This window comes from Panthera tigris, chromosome A1, assembly GCF_018350195.1.
Source record: "Panthera tigris isolate Pti1 chromosome A1, P.tigris_Pti1_mat1.1, whole genome shotgun sequence".
Lineage (NCBI taxonomy): Eukaryota > Metazoa > Chordata > Mammalia > Carnivora > Felidae > Panthera > Panthera tigris.
In genome coordinates this window covers 77,635,732-77,658,539 of record NC_056660.1, presented here as the reverse complement: position 1 = coordinate 77,658,539, position 22,808 = coordinate 77,635,732, and the positions used below count along the sequence as shown (strand labels likewise).

General features: G+C 40.2%; 1 protein-coding gene across 1 annotated transcript in view; it reads right to left on the bottom strand.

The window, feature by feature from the left end:
• TNFSF13B (TNF superfamily member 13b) overlaps positions 1-22,154 on the bottom strand; it is a 29,579-nt gene extending 7,425 nt beyond the window's left edge. Inside the window, exons 1-3 of the mRNA XM_042980036.1 lie at positions 21,596-22,154; positions 21,415-21,502; positions 7,000-7,056 (exon numbers count right to left, since the gene is read on the bottom strand). Of these exons, the coding sequence (XP_042835970.1) occupies positions 7,000-7,056; positions 21,415-21,502; positions 21,596-21,949 (499 nt within the window). The 5' untranslated portion in view covers positions 21,950-22,154. The remainder of the gene's footprint in view (positions 1-6,999; positions 7,057-21,414; positions 21,503-21,595) is intronic.
• Positions 22,155-22,808: the final 654 nt, after the last annotated feature.

Sequence of the window (22,808 nt, the reverse complement as noted above, 5' to 3'; positions counted from 1 at the left end):
ATCTTTCCTGTTCTGACATATAACAAATACATAAATTTTAGGTTGGCAACATTTTATAGAAGAATCAGACTTATTTCATTAATATTTGGTTTTTATTCTATTTTCTGAATTGGACGTTTCCTTGCAAACATTCGTACCCCCAGTGTTACCTCCTTCAACAGCTGAAAATAGATGCTCAGACGGCAGCTGTCGATCAGAGCTGCTACATTGGTGACGTCTCTTGATTTTTAAATGTTATTATCGTACAGCTCCTGGAAGTAGTTTTAAGGGATAAAATATTGATAACACATTTTTAAAAAGAGAAAGTAAACCAGTTCAAGACATCGTGATTTTTTTGTATAAAGCAAGTATAGTGTGGCCTGGAAATCCATAGTTATTGTAGGCTTGATTCCATAGCTGAGGTGGAGCAAGGGAAATCAGGAGAAAACAAATGCAGCCGGGTGGGGCCGAGGGGCAGAGCTGTATGGAGGGCAACTGGAGGGCCCTGTAGGGCTGTGAGCAGTGGAGAGAAATGATTATTCCATCTTTTAGAAATATCACGATGCGGCTTCCAGGCAAGAAAAGGTACAAAAATGGGCACAAAGAACCAGCCAAGGTGGGAGATGATGGCTGTCTGTACCAGGATGGTGAGATGGGAATGAGCAAAATGGATTAATGCAGGTTGGATTCATGGGGAATAACTCGTAGGGTTTTGAGATTAACGTAAGGTGGTAGCAGGAACAGTCAAGAATGACACCCAGCATTCTGGGTTAGAGAAGGGGGGACACAGCCATCACACTAAATGACAGAGGAACACTGCAGGAAGGGATCTGGGGACAAGTTCTACAGTGAGGCTGAGGTGCCACCAAGTTGTAAAGGAAGAGATGTGTACAGGCTTGGAGCTTGGTGGCTCGGGCTAAAGATTTACATCCAAACCATCAGCATGTGGCTGGTATATGACAACGCAACACAGTATTTAAGAACACCACAGAAACAAGGTGAAAACAAAAGAGAACAGGACTACATCAGAGGTCTTGAAAGACACCAATATGGAGGAGATACATTTAGGAGTAATTTGCAAAGAGATTTAAAAGGAGACGCCGAAAAGAGAATGGTTAGAGAAACAAACTTCAGGAAGCCTGTGTTTCTAGAAGAAACAGTCATCAAGTGTTAAGTTCTCCTGGGAGATTAAAAGTAAATCTCATCTTCGCCTCTATGAAATAATTACGAAACAATTATGTAGCAAAGCAGAAATAAACAAGGGACTTCTGCCATCGACATGATTGAGGAAAATACATCTGCCATTTCTTTACCTCTGTTAAGTCATGTGAAAGAAATGGACAGAAAGAAATGGCACGTTTTCCAGAGTAACTTGAAAGGGTAACAAAGTCACTGAGCTCACACCTGGGCTGGGTGTGGAAGGGGAGAGAGGAGGCAGAGAAAATAGCGACAGGTCCCGGCAATGGCCAACTTCACAAAGAGCCAGCAAAAGTCAACTCCCTAAAGGTGAAGAAGCCCTCACATGTACACAGAAATCTAGAATCTTACCATCCTGGAAATTTCAGTGCGGGTTAAAAGAACTTGGAAGACGAGGAGGAAAAATCCTCATTTAAATGAAAATAAAAAGTTTCAGAATGGAAAGTTGGTTTTACCCAAAAGAAGATGGAAATAACGAGTTTAGAATTTGAGAAAAGAATGTACAGCTATAGAATATGTAAGACAGGTAAAGAATTACCATCCTACACAGAACTGGAACCCTGAAAAAACCAGCAACAACAAAAGTCAAGCAAAACAACCACAGACTGAGAAACCACATCCTGGGCCCAGAAAGGTTGATTCCAAAATTCACCAGTTCCATGTGGCTGCTGTAACAAATTACCACAAACTCAGTGGCTTAAAGCAACACACATGTATTATGTCACAGTGCAAAACATGAGAAGTCTCGCTGGGCAAAACTCAAGGTGTTGGCAAGATGGTGTTGGCAAGATAGTGCTTCTTCTGGAAGTTGGAAAACCCATCCATTGCCTCTCCTAGCTCCTCTAGTCCATCTACTTCCCTTGCCTTGTGGCCTCTTCTATTTTCCCAGGCAACAACCACATCATTCCGAGCTTTGCTTTCATCACCGCATCTCCTTCTTGGACTCTGACCCTACCAGCTTCCTCTGTGAGGACCCTTGTGATTACACTGGGCTCGCCAGGGTAGTTTCCTCACATTTCTTATCTCAGTCACATCTGCAAAGTCTCCTTTGCCACATGAAGTAAAATGCTCACAAAAGTTTCAGGGATCAGGCTGTAGACACCTTTGAGGGCTGTTATTCTACCTATCATAATAGCCAAACCTGACATATACAGCCAAATAAGTTTTGCCTTTTTAAGGTAAATAAATAACTCTTTGTACAGTCAGGCAAGAAAGTCAAGCCACTTATGAGACGAAAAATTTCTCTTACCTTAGTTTTTTTTAATGTGCATCTAATGCCCAAAGACAGTGGAGAAATTCCTACAACTCAAGAGAAGAAATGGGAATTTTGTATCTAGACAGCTGTCCCTAATGTATAAATGTTTAAATGTTTATTTTTGAGAGAAAGAGAGATAGTGAGCAGAGGAGGGGCAGAGAGAGGGGGACAGAGAGTCCCAAGCAGGCTCAGCACTGACATCAGCGAGCCTGATGCAGGGCTCGAACTCATGAACCATGAGACCGTGACCTGAGCTGAAGTCGTACGCTCACACCTACTGAGCCACCCAGGCACCCCCAAAGATACAGTTTTATCAGTGCAAAAACTTTGTGAGCATTCTTTTCATGAGCCCATTTTGGGTAAACTACTCAAGAATGAAATTCCAGAAAGTAAGAGATGAATGAGGAAAGCACAGTACAAGCAAGCACCTGCAGTGGGTATCGAATATATTTATCTGTAAAATCCCAAACAAATGAAAGCTTGTAAAGAGAATGACGGCTTGACAGAAAAGAATGGAATCGGGGTGCCTGGGTGGCTCAGTCAGTTAAGCATCCAACTTTGGCTCCGGTCATGATCTCACGCTTCGTGGATTCAAGCCCCGCGTCGGGCTCTGTGCTGACAGCTCGGAGCCTGGAGCCTGCTTCAGATCCTGTGTCTCCCTCTCTTTTTCCCTCCCCTGCTCGCACTCTGTCTCTCTCTGTCTCTCAAAAATGAATAAACGTTTAAATAAATAAATAAATAAATAAATAAATAAATAAATAAACAAATGTTCCGAATGATGGATTATGTCAGCAAGATGGCAGTGTAGGGAGCCTTACACATCATCCCTGCACAGAAACATTGATTTAACAATAATATTGGTGCTGAGATACCTTGAAAAGAAATTCAGAATCCAGCTAAGAAGTAGAAGCTAAGTAGTAGAGCATAAACTGAGAAGCAGTCACATTTTTATAGGTAAGAGGAGCGGTTTCAATTTATTCACCTTAGTCCCTCCCCCAAATAGGCGTAGCTCAGCACCAAGAAGTCTGCCTCAGCCTGTGAGTCCCCCATGGGGGGTGAGATTGAAGGGTGCACCTGTGCCCTATGGCCTCTCAGAGTGCCTTCTAGGGAGCTGGTTTCCATCATCTCACCCTGTACTTAGTGTGGAATAACCAAAAGAGCTTGGTGCTTGATACAGTTAGAAACAAAGAAAAGGACAGGACAGTCTCTTATACCCAGAATTTTGTTTTGTTTTGTTTTGTTTTGTTTTGTTTTGTATGACTGAGGAGAAGCAGAGAACAGATTCTTTTCCTCCAGGAAGGAAAGGAGGAAGCAAAGGGGACCTTGCTCCTGTCTGGCCTTAGAGTGGCTGATATCAAGCACTGCTGACCAATGAAAGTGTCTTCCAGGGAAAGTCAGTCCATGGGGAGTAGGAGAGGTAGTGCTTCTTCAAATGCAGAGGTAACAAAGCAACTCTACAAGGAACATGAAGAACCAAGAAAACCCAACATAAATAAAGGGATAAAACAAATCTTCATAAACCTGAAAGAATTGGCTATCGTGAATTATAAATCACTTTCAACTCTAGTATAAAAGTTAAAAGATGAAAGTATTAAAAGAATTATAACTATAGTAATTGGTTAATAGATACACAACATAGAAAGATGTAAACAGGCATATATCAGTAACAAAGTGTGGGGGAGGGAGAAGTAAAAGTGTAGTTTTTGTAGGAAATTGAAGTTAAGTCGCTATCAGCTTAAAATAAGACTACTGTAGGGGCGCCTGGGTGGCTCAGTCGGTTAAGCGTCCAACTTCGGCTCAGGTCATGATCACACGGTCCGTGAGTTCGAGCCCCATGTCGGGCTCTGTGCTGACGGCTCAGAGCCTGGAGCCTGTTTCAGATTCTGTGTCTCCCTCTCTCTCTGACCCTCCCCCGTCATGCTCTGTCTCTCTCTGTCTCAAAAATAAATAAACATTAAAAAAAAATTAAAAAAAAATAGACTACTGTAACTAAGCTGTTTTATGTAAGCCTCATGGTAAACACAAATAAAAAACTTGCAGTAGACACTCAAAATACAAAGAGAAAGGAATCGAAGCTACCAGTACACAAAATAAGCAGCAAAGAAAGACAGCAAGAGAGTAAGAAAGGGACAAAGGAGCTACGAAACAGCCAGAAAACAATTAACAAAAGGAAAATAATAAGTCCTCACTATCAATAATTACTTTAAATGTAAATGGATTAAATTCCCCAATCAAAAGGCATTGAGTGGCTGAATGATTTGAAAGAAAAACAAAATCCAACCATACGCTGTCTACAAGAAAGTCACTCAGCTTTAACGACACACATAGTGAAGGGCAGGATAACAATATTTCCTCCAATGGTAAACAAAAGAGACAAGAAGTGGCTACTCTTATATTAGACAAAATAGACTTCAACAAGTCAAAACATGTCACAAGGGATGAACAAGGTCATTACATGATGACAAGTGGATTGATTCATCAAGAGGATAAAACAACAACTATGTATATACATACACACACACACACACACACACACACACACACACACTCAACATTGGAGCCCCTAAACGTATAAAACAAATGTTAACAGATTTGGAGAGACAAATAGATAGCAATACAATAACAGTAGGAAAATTCAATACCCTACATTCAATAAAGGATAGGTCATCCAAAAGAAAATAATAAGGAAATAGTGTGCTTGAACAACACTACAGAGCAGTTGCACTTAACAGATATGCACAGAATGTTTCATTCTACAGTAGCAGAATATGCACTCTTCTTAGATGCACAAAGAAAATTCTTAAAGATAAATAAAATGTGAGGGCACAAAACAAATTTGAATAGATTTAAGAAGACTGAAATCATACCTAACATCTTTTCCAACCACAATGGAATGAAACTAGAAATCAGTAACAGGAGAAAAATTGGAAAATTCACAAATATGTGGAAATTAAACAATACAATCCTGAACACCTAATGGGTCAAAGATAAATCAGAAGGTAGAGGCACTTGGGTGGCTCAGTCGGTTGAGTGTCCAACTTTGGCTCAGGTTATGATCTCATGGCTCATGGGTTCAAGCTTTGCGTCAGGCTCTGTGCTGACAGCTCAGAGACTGGAGCCTGCTTCAGGTTCTGTGTGTCTCTCTCTCTCTGCCCCTCCCCTGTTCATGCTTTGTTTTTCTCTCAAAAATAGATAAATATTTAAAAATATATATATTTAGAAGGTAAATTAAAAAATATCCTGAACGAAAGGAAAATGGAAACACAACATACAAAAATGTATGGGATGCAGGAAAGCAATGGTGCTTAAGTGCCCATGCCCACTAGCAAATACATGTTGTTCAAGGCTTGCTGGTCTCATAAGGCTGACCCATGGGTCCAAAGAGCGAAGCACCCACACAAGCACCCTTCAGTCAGTGGAGATCATGCATACTACTCTGTGCAAGTCATGTTCACGATCAAGTAGCAGCCTCATCTTTTAGAGTGATTCACGGCATTTTTGTTTGGGCCAAATGTGTGAAACAAACCTTTTCTAAGTCATATGTTAAAGATTTTATCTTTGGTCCTAAGGTCTTCTTCTGACCTTAGTTTAATCCTTAGTAAACAGTCTGCTGCCTATTAAAGGTTGCAACCGTATGATTTTGGAAAATGCAGAGCAATAAATAATGGAATCTCAAATAGTTCAGTATCTGCGTTACATTCAGGATAATTAAAGTCACAAAGAAAAACACAGATGGAAGATAGCACTCTTGGCAATCATTACAAAGGCCAATCCAAATTCATTCTCTGGGCTTCTTCTTGTTTCCCCATTCCTGACCCCCAGCTTAACCCTCTGACACTCATGAACTCCCTGTTCTGGTTCACCGCCCAGACATTCCCCAGCCCCTCGCCTGCTTTATTTCTCTCCATCACACTTAATTTTTTCATTCTACATTTTACTTGTTCATTTGCTTTTTCTTTTTTCCTGTTTTCCCGTCATCAAAAGGTAAATTCCGTGAAAGCGAGGAACATATGTATCTTATTCATCGCTAAGCCCCACTGCCCACACAGTAACTGGACGTTGCATGTTCTCAACCAATATACGTAAAATAGAAAGCAATCATCTCACATTGGATTGTCATAAAAGTGTTATGTTTATTTGCACATACGATATATTTATTAATAAATTAATGAATATAAAATATTTATGACCTGTTCAGTTCTATCTTCATCCTGTTAAGATCTCTAAAACCTAACAAATAGGAGAATTAATACTTGTGAAGAAGATCTCAAGTCATTAGAGAAGCCAAAATGATTTCTAAAAAAAAAAAAATTGAGTTTGGCTTAGTACTGATTTTGGCTTAGTACTAATTATTTTAAATCTCTAAGTGTTAGTGTCTCTAAGATAAGTCGGCTTGTTGGATTATTACATTCACCTAAATATTTATTACCCAATCATTTTGATAACGGTTAAGTTTCTTACTTTACACCTGATTCTAAGAAGTTGAGGAAAACAGCTGATTCGTGATGAAGTTTGAACAGAATCTTAGAGGTGTGAGTAGAAAAGTTACAGGGGGGCCATCTCATTACCTTTTCGTATAGTAGGTGTGTCACTGTCTGCGATCAGTTGCAAGCAGTCTTGAATGACTGAAAAGCAAAAATATATCCTTTTAGTTACTTGAATAGGAACAGTAAGGGAAGGAAGAAAAGTGCCTGAGTCCACAAAGCTATTTTTCCAGAAACACCGAGCCAATTCTACCTCCTACGGATCCTGCACATTGTTCTACAATTACTTTGTGAAATTTGGCCACAGATATTTATTATAAATTTTACTTAAAATAGAATATGTCCTTGAAGTTCATGGTTTAGAAAAACCCTACACACTGTTGAAAAACGGTAAGTATATCATCTTTATTGTTCAACGTAACTTGCCCTCAAATATTATGCCTGGACAGAACACGAGTTTATCATGTGTTTTTCAAGTCTATCATAGATATGAACCAAACTACCAGAATATTCCAAAGTCATGTTTTTTTTTGTTTAAAAAAATCCCTAACGCTAATTAATAAGTCAGTGGTCGTGCTAATAATATTAACATTACTGAAAATAAAAACAATTGCTAACATTTATTGAGCGGATATAAATACAGGCAACCTCACAAAAATCCTAAAAATTACATCCTGGAAACTAAGTCCTGCAAAGTGTAAACAACTTGTTCGGGGCCTGCAGCGGGAAGTGACGGGGCCAGAATTGAAACCATGCCCATTTCACTCTGGAGCCAAAGTCAGGCTTTTGGTAAAGTGTTTTGGACCCAAAAAAAAAAAAAAAAAGAAAGAGGGAACATCGTTAAAAATAAAATGGGAGATTTCCCTGAAACTGCATAATCAGTAAAACTTCTGGGAAGCATCAGTTCGCATCGCATCACTTATCACATGTACAATATTCCAGAAAATATTCAAGGAAAGAGAGAACTATTCTGTTAAATAAAGACAAATGCCTCCAGGTGAACGCGAAATAAGGACATTTTCCATGGGAACAGAAAACAAAGCAGTATATATCTCTGAAAATCATAAAACAGAAATTTAAGTATGCTTCTTTGAAATTAAGAAAATATTAGTTTAGAGTTTTTATTATCCAGTAAGTATTTCATTCCGAGTTGAAGTGGGATATTAAGAACATGCTTCTCTCTGTATACATTTTAAGAGCTTGACACAGTGAATTCTGCTTCAGTTGATTAACTGAAAACATTCTGATATTTACAACACAGAGTAACAGAGGTAATCGTGATAAGTTCTTCCCAAGCTGTGCAAAGACACAGGCCTGCAAAGAATACGAGTATTCACATAAGAAAATCTGTTATCAAGTTTCCCTTGGTATTTCAAGGCGGAAATATCATGTGAACAACTGCAATTCTTTTATGACTCTGAAACTTTTCTACCACGTTTTCATGTAAACCTGATCATTTTGACAGAGGCAGAACATTCTGGACTATTCTGTGATTCTTTTATTGATCTGCAAAACAACGGGGGCCATGTCTATGCCATAGGGAAAATGTGACCCAGTGCTGTTACGCTGACAGACCTTCTGCCACGACAAATATGTCAAAGCATCAACAGTGGCAAGATGGTCATGAAGAAGGGCGGCTTGAGAGAAAGAATTTAACGAAACAGTCAAAGCAGTGAAAGTCTGAGGAGCGTGCACAGGATCTAGGGGAGCCCTGCTAAACCTACTTGAAACATATTCCTATCTCTCTAACAAACACTTCTTAAGGGCTTACTGCTCAGTTCTGTGACGGATGCAAGGGTCAATCAGAGCATGTGAAGCTTTAATCTTTCTTCCACACAGAAGAAGAGGCGGATGTTGACACTAGTCAAAGTCAAATTTCCAAACGTTCCATCTTTCCTTTGCGGCACATGTACGCGTACATAGAGATTAAATGAGATAATGCATGTGGAGTATTGCGTACTACTCCTGATACGCAATAATTGGGAAATCAAGCTTGGTTATTACGGCAGTCGCCGTGTTAGCACTCTTGTTCTTGTTCTTTACTGAACCCAGTTAACTGGGCACATGATGGAAGCCCACGAGGAGAGCACAAAGATCCAATTAACCCAATAAAGAGAAAACCAGGTTACTCCCTGTTTCAACTGACCCTTTTCTTGACCATTTACCCAAAACTCCACAGGAGTTTGGAGAAAGACTGATGCCTTGAGGCTACCAAACTGATAAGAAAACATCTAAGTTTTAATCTCCGCAGCCCAACTCCAGTTGGCTACAACCTACACGTCAAGAAACAATGATCTATTCTATCATGTAGTAGCAGAAATCTAACTTTTAGAAGAAAACACACTACGGAGGGAAAAGTGTGTTTCAAGAAATACTCTTCAGAAAGGAAGATGGAATATTAAAAGAAAAGTTCAACAATAGTATTTGAATTATACTCACTGAAGCCAGTGCCATTCATTAATTTTCCTTACTCCAGAGAAAGTCACCGGGCTTCTGAAGGAGTTTTGTTGGAAATCAGCAGAGGACTTCCCATTCTGGCCTCCAGAGATGCTGCTTGGGTCCTATCAACCTTATCAGTGTTATTTACCTCTTCACTTTCAGCTCTTCCTTTTTAGAAAATTCCATATCCATTGTCATCTTCTCTCTCGTACAACAGTCCTTTAGGACTTTCCCATTCAACACAGATGTGACCTTAAACTATTGTCACTCACAAAAAGTGGGTCAAAATAGCAATACTTTTTCATCTCTCCCAGTAGCAAAGATATCCAACCACAAGAGTTCTGAGAATGCACAGTCTTGTAAGAAACACAAGATTGGTAGCAAGTATGATGTTCACCGATTGTGTTTAGTTTTTAAAAGTCTTCATACATCTTTCCCTCTACTACAACGGAAGGAAATTTGAAGAGTCTGAGAACATTTTATCTTTGTAATGAATCAAGGCAATAGCATACATTAAAACTTTCCTGTGTGTGATGGGGTCACACATATTTCTAAATGTATATATTATATATTATAATGATGTGTGAAAAAAAGGAAAATTGATCGTGTTAAGTACAAATTTACAGAATAATATTTATCCATAATATTAAACTTTGTGTAAAATATTTCTAAAACAAATATATGATATTGATGGCCAAAACAGTTCACAAAAGAGAATTCCTAAAATAAGAGTTTTCAGAACAAAAATAATCTGCTATTGCTCAATATCTGATACAATAAAATCCAACCAACCTCACAACTAGACTAGCATTGAAATATTTTCCCTACGGAAAACATCTTGAGTTTGAAAGCCATCTCTTTACGTATAACCTTTATGTTACATTTGAAACACCATTTAAATAGAAAAAGGGATTGGAAAGTTTACGGGATTGCTGCTATCTGCTGTATTGTTTTCTGTATTGGACCCAAACCTTTTCAAACTGGGATCGGGTTTATTCTCTTTATTTCAACAAAAGTTCGATCTAATATCAACCACCATAAATACTGCAATTACGCAGATTATACATAACTCCAGTGGAAAACACAGAGCGCTTCCCATTACATTCGCCCCATCCATATGATCCACACCTACTCCTCCTTCGTAGTCCTTTTTACTCTTCTCATTCAACCTTCTTCCAAGCTCTTCAGTCTGGATGAGATGGCCTTCCTGCATTTTCCTGTGTCCCTTCCTCCTTCTGTCTTCTTACTTACTGCACCACAGGTTTTAAAGAATGAGGACTCTGAAGGCGATGTCTCTCTTTTATTTCTGTATACCTTACCATTCAGTGTATAAGGTCATGAGAAATACAGTTTGATTTTTCCTGAGCTAGTTTTGAATAAATAATCAGTGGCTGGAAAAGTTTAACCAGGATAAATTCCATAAAGACCCCAATACTGACCTAATGATGAACACAGATTTATGAGGAAATTCAAGAAAGCATGATTTGGGGAAAAACATTTCTACTGGAATGGGAATACAAGAATTTAGGGGTGAAAAACTAGATTATAAATTCTTATTTGATTGGCGATAAACAGTTTGCCAATACAAGTTAACAGAGTTTTAAAAGTATGTCTAGAGAGCTAAACTGAGAAGTATGTATTTGACTTACCAGGAAAAAAAAAAACAGAAATTCCTAATCTTCAGAGGGACCTGCCTGATATATGTTGTGCTTGAGAAACATCATACATGTGTCCTCGTGGAGACTAAGTTGCCACACGGAGAAGAGTGAAAACAAAGGTTCAGCTGTTGACTGGCATAAATATAATATAAGGGTGATTTGATCCCCAAAGCAATTATATAAATACAGCATCCAAGATAAATTGTGAAAAAAAATTAAAAGTTTGTGACCGAGTGTGTGTTTGAAGGAGAATTAAAAACTAATAATAAAAACAAGTTTTCAATTCTGGGTAATTCAGAAAGGTGGTAGCACTACAATGGCCCTGAGGAAGTAAAAAGGGGTGCTGGTTCTTTGGGGGTTTTGGAAAGAAGTTGACAGAGCAAAACAGAAATCACGACAGTTGATAGCAGTAAAGAAATACATTATCTGAATGGAAGACTCTGTGTGTGTGTGTGTGTGTGTGTGTGTGTGTGTGTGTGTGTGTGCGTGTGTGTGTGTGTGTGTACAGAGTCCTAAGCATTAATTGGACATTGTCACACTGCCAGGTACCACTCCTGATTTCAGTATTTTCTATGCCTAAAGCACTGTAGGATATATAAAATGGCAGTCCTTTGCCTTGGCTCATAAACACTAAGAGTAAAAACACAAAACAAAACAAAACCCCAGGAAACAAAATGCCATCTTCCTAAGTTACTTCATTTTATAATTGATGAAACATTTTAATTTAAAATGACTAATTTTATAACTGAGTCATCATCTCCACAGGATATGGCTTTTCCCCCCTTTTACCATGAATTCCTTGCATCGCTTTAGAACACTTCTCATTATTAATGGTGTATACTCATAAGGCACTGGGTATAGGTAACTTACCAGTGATGAAAATTAGCTTCATGACACGATATGCACACATACTTGAAGCCAAGGAAGGTAAACACAAAAATATACCTAATGCTTGGAGAAAGCTATCAGTGAATTGCACAGCCAGCCCTTACACCTTCCACTTCGCCTTGGACATCTCTGCCTGGCTGCCACAGTGACGATTCAAACTCAGCATGACCCAAATTTATTTCTTTGTCTTCCTCACACCCACACGCCTCTTATGCTTCTGTTTTCTCTTAGTGGATATAAGTATCCTCTGAGTTGCCCAAGCTAGGAACTTTGTAAACATGCTTGATTCCTTCCTCTGCAATCTTGAAATCCAACAAATAATCAAGTTCTAATGGTTTGAATTTTTCAACTTTTGCTCAGTGTGGATTCTGTCTGTCGTTTATCTCATCCAACAGTTTTACTGAGCACTAAATTTAGGTCATGTGTTGTGTTCGGAATAGCAAAAAAAAGAAAAGAAAAAGAAAAGACACTATCTCTACCCCCATGGAGCTTGCGATCTAGGGGGAGGAACAAGTATGAATGAGAATCCGAAAGACACACTGGAAGTTGCAGCTGTAAGAGCAATACAGTGGCCAGACTTTGACCCAATCAGGAAGGCTTCTCTGAACAGTGACACTTAAACTGAAATTAAAAGACAGAAGGGGCGGCAGGGCAGGGGGGGGGGTGGTGGGAGGGGGGGTTTGGCACGCCTGGATGGCTCAGTTGGTTAAGCATCTGACTCAACTCAGGTCAAGATCTCCCAGTTCATGGGTTTGAGCCCCGCAATGGGCTCTGTGCTGATGGCTCGGAGCTCGGAGCCTGCTTCGGATTCTGTGTCTCCCTCTCTATCTGGTCCTCCCCTGCTCACCCTCTGTCTCTGTCTCTCTCTCTCTCTCTCAAAAATAAGTAAACATTAAAAAATATTTTTTAAAAGAAAAGAAGAAAGAAGGGGGTAGGAACATCCCACACAAAATCAATAGTCATGAATATACACAAAGGCTAAAGTTGGAGGGATACAGCAATATGGCTGAAGGGGGTAGAGACAGACAGACAGACAGAGACTGAGAGAATAATCAAACCCGACAAGAGGAGCAAGCGGGGTGGGTCCGTTCAGATCTTTACTCTCACTGTTCTCCTGACGCTAACACTTGCTCACCAAGTTGTGCCTCTTGGCCTTTCTACTACTTCTACTCCATCGCTTGCATTTCCTCAGATTTGCCTTCCTAAACCAGAATTTTATCTTGCCTTCTAATTCTTATAACTCCTTCAAGTGGGGTTCCCCTGCACACAAAACCCAAACCTCCCTTCACAACCCCACGACCTCTACCCTCCCACACCTAGAAGCACAGAAGTTCATCCTCCCGCTCCCAGGACTGCATATGTGCTATTCTGCCTGGCTAAATACTCCTCACCTTAGTATCTGGTGAAACCTGTCCATCCCTCAGGGCTCAGGCCAAATATCAACTCTTTCCCTGATCCTTACAGCTAACTATTTGATCCCACTACACTTTGCACATACATCTATTGAAATAACATTTCACTATATATCCTAATTTTTTCTATTACTGTCTCTTTCCCTAGGCTGAGTCACTTGACATTAAGAACTATCAGTTACAAATTTGCACAGCATCTGGTTTATATCAGACTAAAAACAAAAAATCTGTGGCACATATGGAAGTGATGAATCACTAAATTTTACTCTTGAAACCAACACTACATTGTACATTAACTAACTTGGGTTTAAATAAAAAATTTTTTACATGCTTAAAAAAGAAAAAAGAAAGAGGAGGAGAAAGCCTGAACTTGTAAAAACATCACAGTCAATAAACACTTGCAAAAATCCAAGCAAAGGAACGATACCGAGGTGCTAGTGTGTATTTTGATGGTTCCACCTACTACAGTAAGACCTCTTCTTGTGTTTTTTCTACTTCCTGTTCCATTACTGTTCCCATGCCCTGGAATACTGTCTCTTCTTCCCTGAGTTGAGTCAGTCTTCAAAACTCAGCTCAGCTCTTATCCATCATGGTCTTAATAATCTTTCAATCTGTGATCTGAACTAACATCCTATAATACCATAGATTGTTGTCCTCTTGTTGGTACTAATGTTAATAACGGTCTAGGTTTCTTGGAGACCCAACAGTTTTTGTCAGATCTGGTGTATTACGCAAACATTAAGTGCATATAGCTCGCACAGTGGAAAACAACTCAGAATTTATAGTTAGCATATAATGAATGTAAACCTTAGTTCTCAAACCAATTTAGCTGTTTAATCATGAAATTAACACTTAATATGAAATTAAAATATTTTATCTCTAGAATAACAATAGTTTTCTCATAGTGGTGTTGTGAGAACCAAGTGAAATCATAGTTTACACATGCTTTTTGTAAAGGCTAAAGAGCTTGTTTATTATTTTTAAATTTACATTAATTTTGTTTAATTTCTCCAACTCAATATTTAGCTTGTGGAGAGAAGGGACTGATTATGTCTTGGCTTCAAGTCTCTCGTCTAAAATGAGGACAATAATGCCAACCTAACAGGGGTTACTGAGAAGGTAAATGATGTCATAGAGCCCAACCCAGAGCTTGTGTGTGGAAGACACCCAGTGACTGAGTCTTTTTCTCCACTTTCCTATATATTCTTGAGTGTCCACCCCAGACCTTGGCCCAGTGGATGCTTCCTGTATATTTGAGCAAAATCTGTTTCTTCTCTAGCTCTTAAAAAATGAGAATACCTTTTATTTATTTTTATTTTGTATTATTTAAATTTTAGTTAGTTAACATACAGTGCAATATTGGTTTCAGAAGTAGGAGTAGAATTGACTCATCACTTACATACAACACCCAGTGCTCATCCCAACAAGTTCCCTCCTTTAATGCCCATCAACCATCTAGCCCGTCCCCCCACCCCATCAAAATCTGTTCGTAACAAAGATACAGCTGTCCAATACAGTTCTTTTAAATAGGACTTGACTTATAAAAATAATAAACATTAAAACCAATATCCATTCCTACAGGATTACTGAGAACAACACATTCCTCAACATTATGGATTTATTTCTTAAATATCTACCCATTTCCACAAAAGTTTTTTAAGGTGATAGAATAAAGAATGATTGAATCTTCAGGAAGAAACAGAAAGACTTTTCCTGACCTCTCCTTACACATCTTCTCCCCTCCTCACCCTTCACACTGCCAAATCTGTTAATTCTGCCTTAAATCATTCACTTCTTCATGATATTTGCCATTTTCTAGTATTGTTACTTACTCATTACTCATGTTTATTGACCACTTTCTGTGTCTTTCCACCTCACTGCAATGCAATCTCCAGGGGGCAGGAAACTTTTATCTGTTGTGTTTTCTGATCAACCCTCAACACCTAGAACAGAGTTTGAAAGCTCGCAGGCCCGCGGCATACATGGAAGAGACACAACATCACTTTTGGCTGCTTTGATTGACTCATTTCCTGGTTCTTCTGCTTCCCAAAACTTTAAACTTGACAAGAACAGGGTTCAGATATTTGGTTGTGAGGTCACTATTTTATTTTATTACTGCTTTTGAAATTGAACGGGAGCCAGCTCTTGCAACACTGAAAAAGAAGTCATTATTGAAGCAGGGGGGGAAAAATAGCACTTGGGGAAGATTCTGGTCAAAGATCACCATGACAACAGCCAGCTGTTTCTGTTCTAGGAAGGAACACACCCTTACTGGGTAAGAGCCTCCGGTTAGCCTAATTCTGGTACAAATTGGATGGTTGAGTTCTACACTATATATGCTTTCGACACTCACTTTACAGTCTTGTAAGATACAGCCCTGCCGGAAATCTCAGTGAAACAAAGCCTGGATGCTACAGATCTTTCCGACCTCCCATCTTTCCTTACAAAGGAGAGGGACTATGGGTTTCATGAAAGAACACTCCGAAATGGAGTTCAGCTTTTAGTTAAGTACCAACGTTGGCTTCGCAGTTATGACAAAGGATGGTAACGTAAGACAACAGGAGACACTGGATGAGGGGTATATGGCAACTCTCTGCCGTGTTCTTGCAACTTTTCTGTAATTCTAAAATAATTCCCAACTAAAAAAGTTTATAAAAAGAGAGAAAAAGAATGTAAAGCAGATTGACCAAAATCTTACAATAAATATTTATTTAGCAGAGGAAAGAAAGATGGGTAATTTTTTTCCCACTCTTGTTTTTATATTCTGTTCCATGTTGTCAACACTATTTTACTATTTTAATGAGACACGTATAATAAACATTATCAATAAAAATAATTTTTGTACTTCTATCATCTAAAACACATGAACTTCTTTTTTTTAAATTATTTATTTATTTATTCTGAGAGAGAGAAAGTGCAAGGAGGGGAGGGGCAGAGAGACAGGGAGAGAGAGAACCCCAAGCAGGCTCCACGCTATCAGCACACAAACCATGAGATCATGACCTGAGCCAAAACCAAGGGTGGGAGGCTTAACCGACTGAGCCACCCAGGCGCCCTAAAACACATGTATTTCTATTAACTTTTAAATTCCCTACTGAATAACAAGGGGGGAAATATAAAGGTCACCCGATTTTATTAATAAACTGTTTAGTAATAAATAAATATAAACTGTTTATTAATAAACTGTTTTAGCTCAGCGGATATCCTTTTGAAAGAATTCATCGTCCTGATGGACTCTTAGGATGCTTATCTCTAGGTTCTTAGAGTGAACAGGAGAGCTGACAGCATTGATCATTATGACTCCATTTGTGAAGAAACTTTAACATGTAATATTTCAAAGCCATAGCGCTTTCATTATTATTTTTAATTAGGAATATCTCCAAATACACTTACGGGCTTAAAAGTGAGCTTTTTGGCTAATATAAGCCATCTGGCAATTCTTTGATCCTGGATTTCCCCACATTTCTGTTTGTTCTACTACAATCAGAAATTATCTTATGAAACACAGAAAACTTAATAAGACCTCCATTTGAAACACAACACCATTAAGAAAAACAAAACAAGAGCCAAATAACCAGCCTGCGCAATTAAATAAAAGCGTTTACCCCGGGGAGGAGTGGATGGAGCACCGAGTGGGCACGCAGGCTGACGGTGATGTCCGCCCCTTCAACTACTGCCATTCAGTCTGTGAATACCCCCCAAGCTGTACCCTTAAGACATGTGCCCTTCTCCATATGTAAACAATACTTCAGTTAAAACCAAAACATTAAAACCAGAAATCCACGAAATTAGAGTTATATTGCTGACTATGAGAGTGTCTCTATGACTTTTAGTGAGCCCAAACTGTGCCTCTACCCGGTGAACCAAGGCGGGGGCAAGGGGCTCTCAAACTCTCCCTGAGACTCTCGCCTTGTGATCAAATTCATTCTTTGGCGAATTCGTTGTTTTAAATGTCAAGTTAAAAAATTGCATAAGATGGCCTCTGATCAAAACCTGAGAAGTGAAGAAATATGGGAAAAATCCCCCCTCCCAATGATTGCCAAATCACAGCATCTTACTTCATAGTGAGCCCAAGATCCATCAACAAATATTCATAGAACACCCACTGTGTGCAAATACCACGAAGAATGTGCAGAGGAAATATGGCCTATACCACAGAAGCCTCTACTCTTTAGTTGTACAGACAGGACACGTACAAATGACAAGGCAAAAACCCCACAGGTGGTATGTGACACTTACCAAATACTGATGTGATTCTAGGCATGCTGTGTGCTGAATGGAGGCTTTCTAGCCCAACACGCTGGAGTTTACTCACAAACCGAATATACATGCAGTAAAATTGAAGTGCCTGAGTGAAATTTAGGTTGGACTTATAGAAAAATAAAAATGGGCGACATTCTGGAGTGTCATTTAGCAATACTTAGCTCTGAACCTTTTTGACATAGTCATAAAATGATGGCAACTAACGTTGAGTAGCAGAGGTAGAAAGCAGAGTATTCTAAAAAAAGACTAAAATAAAATTATATTTCTGTTAAGTATACATCCAATATGTGTGTGGATGTGGCTTAAAAATAACCATGTGATTGAATGCTGCATTCGTTTTTGAGAATTCTGTACATTTTAATTTTTATTATTTTTTTAATGTTTGTTTATTTTTGAGACAGAGAGAGACAGAGCATGAGCAGGGGAGGGGCAGAGAGAGAGGGAAACACAGAATCCAAAGCAGGCTCCAGGCCCTGAACTGTCAGCACAGAGCCCAATGTGGGGCTCGAACTCACAGACCGTGAGATCATGACCTGAACCAAAGTCAGACGCCTAACTGACTGAGCCACCCAGGCGCACCGTGAGAACTCTGTACATTTTTAAAGAATTTAATGAGCCATTTGAAAATACCAGGACTCCAAAATTGCAAGAAAACCTTTTTTAACTAACTATGAAAGAATCGTAAAACCTACATAGGGAAAATTATATCCAATTGGGAAATTTAAATTTTGATATTTAGTAAGGAGATATCACGCATTTAAGTATTCTTGGATATATAAATAAAACACCGTAAGAATTCGTTTTCTTCCACAGAATTACAATTTTTATAAAATTCCAACCAAAAATGTCAATGGATCTTTAAAGTATTTGGAAAATTAATACATAAGAACATAAATGGACACTTTGAAAGTAAAAGGGAGAACCTAAGGTTTTTTAAGCCTTACTTAAATCAGAATAGAGTAGAATAAACAGAAACAAAGAAAGCTGTATAGATTCAAATTGTTCAGCATTTTCTCAACTCCCAAAAAAAAAAAAAAAAAAAAGGATGCTACCAAACAGAAAAATAAAATCATGGACTTTCAGAAACCCTCTTGGTTCTACACATATTTTTGTAGTGCTAAATAAAATATGTTTTCCCTGCATGAGAGAAAAACTGAGAACAAACTGAGGGTTGACGGGAGAGGGGGCTGGAGGGGAGGGGAAAGTGGGTGATGGGCATCGAGGAGGGCACCTGTTGGGATGAGCACTGGGTGTTGTATGGAAGCCAATTTGACAATAAATTTCATATTAAAAAACAAACAAACACATTATGAAATTTTACTGAATGTGATAAATATACTACGCGGAAAAATAAATAGAAAATATATGAAATAAGAGAGAAAAAAAAGAGAATGGCATCTAAAACGACATTCAAGCCAGTTTCACTGAAGAGGAAGGAGAGCAGATATGAGCAGTCACTAAGGTTCTCCTCTTCAAACCTTTGATCTCAGATCTATGAATGTTAAGAGTATATATACAAGAAGAGAGAAAGAGAGAGATGTACTATATACTGTATATATACACATATAGGATATATCCATATGCATACATACTGTATATATGTATACTATATATATATATATATATATATATATATATATATATATATATATACACTATATGAAAGGTTTATAAAAATCTTAGGCAAACCATGATCACGACAATAGCAATTACATCTGGGTTTTAGATACTAAGTAAATTTTGATTCACTTGATAGAATTCTCTATTACTTTCCAAACTTTCTAAAAATTACAAATTATTTACGGAAAAATTTTAATCAGTGTATCATTTGTGGATGCCATCAAATCACAAATTTATAAAAATGTGCACATGGGAGGAAATTTTAAAATATAATAGAGGGTATTTTGAGGAAGTGGGACTCCGGAAGTTAATTAATTTCTTACTCAACGTCCTTTCTTCTTAAATCTGCTGTAAGGAGCCCGTATCCTCTCTGCAATGGTAAAGTTAAGGTTTATTTGTAAGATGAATGGGCAGAGGCTGGGGAGTAGTAGCACAGAGGTTGAAGAAGATTGAGGCATTCTGACCCTACTAGATATTAAAGCTCATTATGTTACAAAATACTTAAAATATTTTATTTAATACAGATAAACAGAATAATAAATCAGTGAAAAAACAGTCTCAAAATAGATTCATGAGAGACTTAATATTAACACAGTAAGCTTTCCAATGCAAACAAGTTGAAAATAAGCATCCCATGAAATTAGCTATATTTAATAGCAGTTTGGTAAGAAAACATAAAAGAAGAAGGGAAGATAAAGCTGGTGTGATGTGATCCACCAAATAAACGCCACAAGGATTAAGGAGTTAAATACCAAACTAAAACACTAAATTATGAAAAAGTCAAAGTAGCAGGCTGTAGAATAGGCTGTGTAAGAGATTACAAATACATATATTTTCAGCTTTGATATAGTAGAGAAAATAAAAAAAAAAGTTTATCACATTAAATACATAGATGTAAAATCTCTGCAGGAATTTTAAAAAGCAAAATATGAAAATAGTTACACCCAAATTTTGTTAAACAGTATGTCTAACATAGAGCTTGTTCAAAATCACAAAAAAAAATTAGGATAAATGAGGGAAGCCATAAATAAAAATTAGTAGGTGACAAAATTAGAAGTTACCCAAATATGCAGAAACAAATTCATCCTTCTCTTCAAGCAAGCAACAGATTACATTTGAGATACTGTTTGACAACTACTAAACTAGCCAGAATAAATTTTAATAAAATGCTGTAAGAATGTGGAGACCTTGTGCACTGCATTTCTGACTGTACACATTTATAACTCACTCTGAAAGCAACATAGCAGTAATAAATGTTCATCCTCTTTCGTTCTGATATTTCATCTATGGAATTTATATGGAACACATAAAATTCCTCGGAAATGAGAGATCCGCGCAACAACTTTGGAAATGATCATTGTGACATAACTGCATGATAACGAACTAACGTGGATGTGTGAGAATTACTTAGAAAGAAGGAAAATGCTTATTGTATAACGATAAGTGAACGCAAAAATATGCCGTAGTATATATATGGTGTTTTTAAATTGTGTACAAAGCACAGATGATAAAATGCAAAGTATGAAAACAATTCACCTGCTCAAGTATAGTAAAAATATGAGTGTTTCGTAGTCTATATTTGCTTAAAGTCAATTGTGTCTAATAGACACAAAGCGATACTAAAGGTAATCGACACAAAGCATTTATAAAAATCATGGTTTTGCAAAACAGGAAAGACTTTTTTCCATGAATAAGGCAGTCAGTGAAAAATACGTTTACAGTCAGAGCATCGTGTGTGTGTGTGTGTGTGTAAAACAAAGTCTGTTTTAAAGCTAGAGCAATAAACACAATGAATCGCGGCCGCACACCTGCTCCCGGCGTGATCCCAGGGCGCGCAGCGCACCCTCAGGGAAGGTATCTTTACCTGACCCTCCGGGACTCAGGTGGACACAGCGCGCGGCGCTCTTCTCCTCGAGTGACTGACAGGGCTTCTGACGCAGGTGTGTCCCATCCGAGGAAGACCCTGTGCCCCCTCCCCTCCTCTGTGGTTAAGGCAGGGCCCAGCCCTCCAAGTCCGCTCGTCGGGGACAGACACCTGCCGGCGCGCCGGCTGTGCCACAAAAGCCACACGTGCTGTAGAGGCCACTTGCACAGCCTCCGAGCACCACTCAGCGCTCGTGGAGGGGAGGGGGTCCCCAACCTGGAGGCCGGGGTCCACACCCGCACACCCGCGGACGCCGGCATCCCGTCTGCTAAGTGCTTCCGCGCCCCAAACGTACCTGTGTCTTCGGGACCCAGAGCGGCGCGCTTCCTTCTGCCGCTCTGGCTGGAGTTGCTCTCTCCCGCCGGGGCTGGTGCAAAGATCCCCTGGGGAGACAGAAACCCCAAGTTACAGCCCCGGCGTCGCAGGGGCGCGGGGGTGGCGGGGGGCGGGGGACGGGCTGCGGCGGCTGCACTCACTTTCAGCGCGCTGGGGACCGCGGGGGCCAGGCGCGCGCCGGACGCCCCGGGGGTTGCGGTCCCCGCCCGGGGAGGGCCCGGCTCAGCCCGAAGCTCGCGGGGCTCCCGGGGTTCGCGGGGTTCCCGGGGCCCCCGCAGCTCCGCCCGCAGGCTCCCCAGCTCGGCTTGCAGGACGGCCACCCTGCACAGGGACACCACCGACAGGCAGCAGGACGTGAGCGCCAGCAGCAGGGTCACGGCCAGCAGCGCTGCGTCTTTGGGGCGCGAGCCGGGTGGCTCCTTCACTTTCATTTCTTCTCCCCTCTCCGGGCGAGGACGAAGGCGTGACCGCTCGCCTTCCACGCAGCCCTCCATGGCACTCGGGGGACTTGGAAGGTCCGGGCCTTTCGAGAAAGTGGCCGCAGGGAAGGGATCATTTCCTGTGAGCGGTGCTTGCTGAGGTCCCACACCGACTACATGGCCTGGCTGTGCCGTGGCCCCCGGGAGAACTCCCCCGGGTCTCCCCGCGTCTGCCCGGCTGCATCCCGGCCCCCAGTGGGTGATAGGGCTTCCTGGCACCGGCCCTTCCATCCGATTGCCCAATCATTTCCTCATTTCACTTTCAGTATCTGTAAGAATTCTAATGGCATCTACACACACACACACACACACACACACACACACACACACACACATACACACGGGCCCTTGGCATCTCCCCGCCAGGCGGGACTCAGGGTTTGGACCGGCCCACCCGGGACCTGTGGAGCCCTGAGGTACTACAGGAGCTCCCTGCGGTGTGGCCCGAGCTGGGCCACTGGGGGCTACTCTGCGAGGGCAGGGGAGAAAGAACGAGGTTCCTGCTGGTGTAATAGAAAGAATTAATGAGCAGGTCAGATAAGCCAAGTGCTTAGTACTGAAGTGCACTCTGCTGCAGAGTGATTCATGAACGGTCTCTAAGTGGGAAAGAAAACCAGATGTCCTCAGAGGCCGCAGGGACGTCCACTGGGGAATATTCTCTTTATTATCGTTGGAGCATTGCCATAAGAAGAATGGGGCTACACATTGGAGATGTCTTTACATTGGATGCGAGGGGGTCTTTCCATGCAGGGGATGCTGCAACCAACCCCAGGAGCGCTCCCCCCAGGTCCCGGCCGGCTCAGCCCCACGCTGGCCGGGAGAAGTGGCTTTGACTCCAGCTCCAACGCTTTGGTCCAGACCCACCATGAATTGC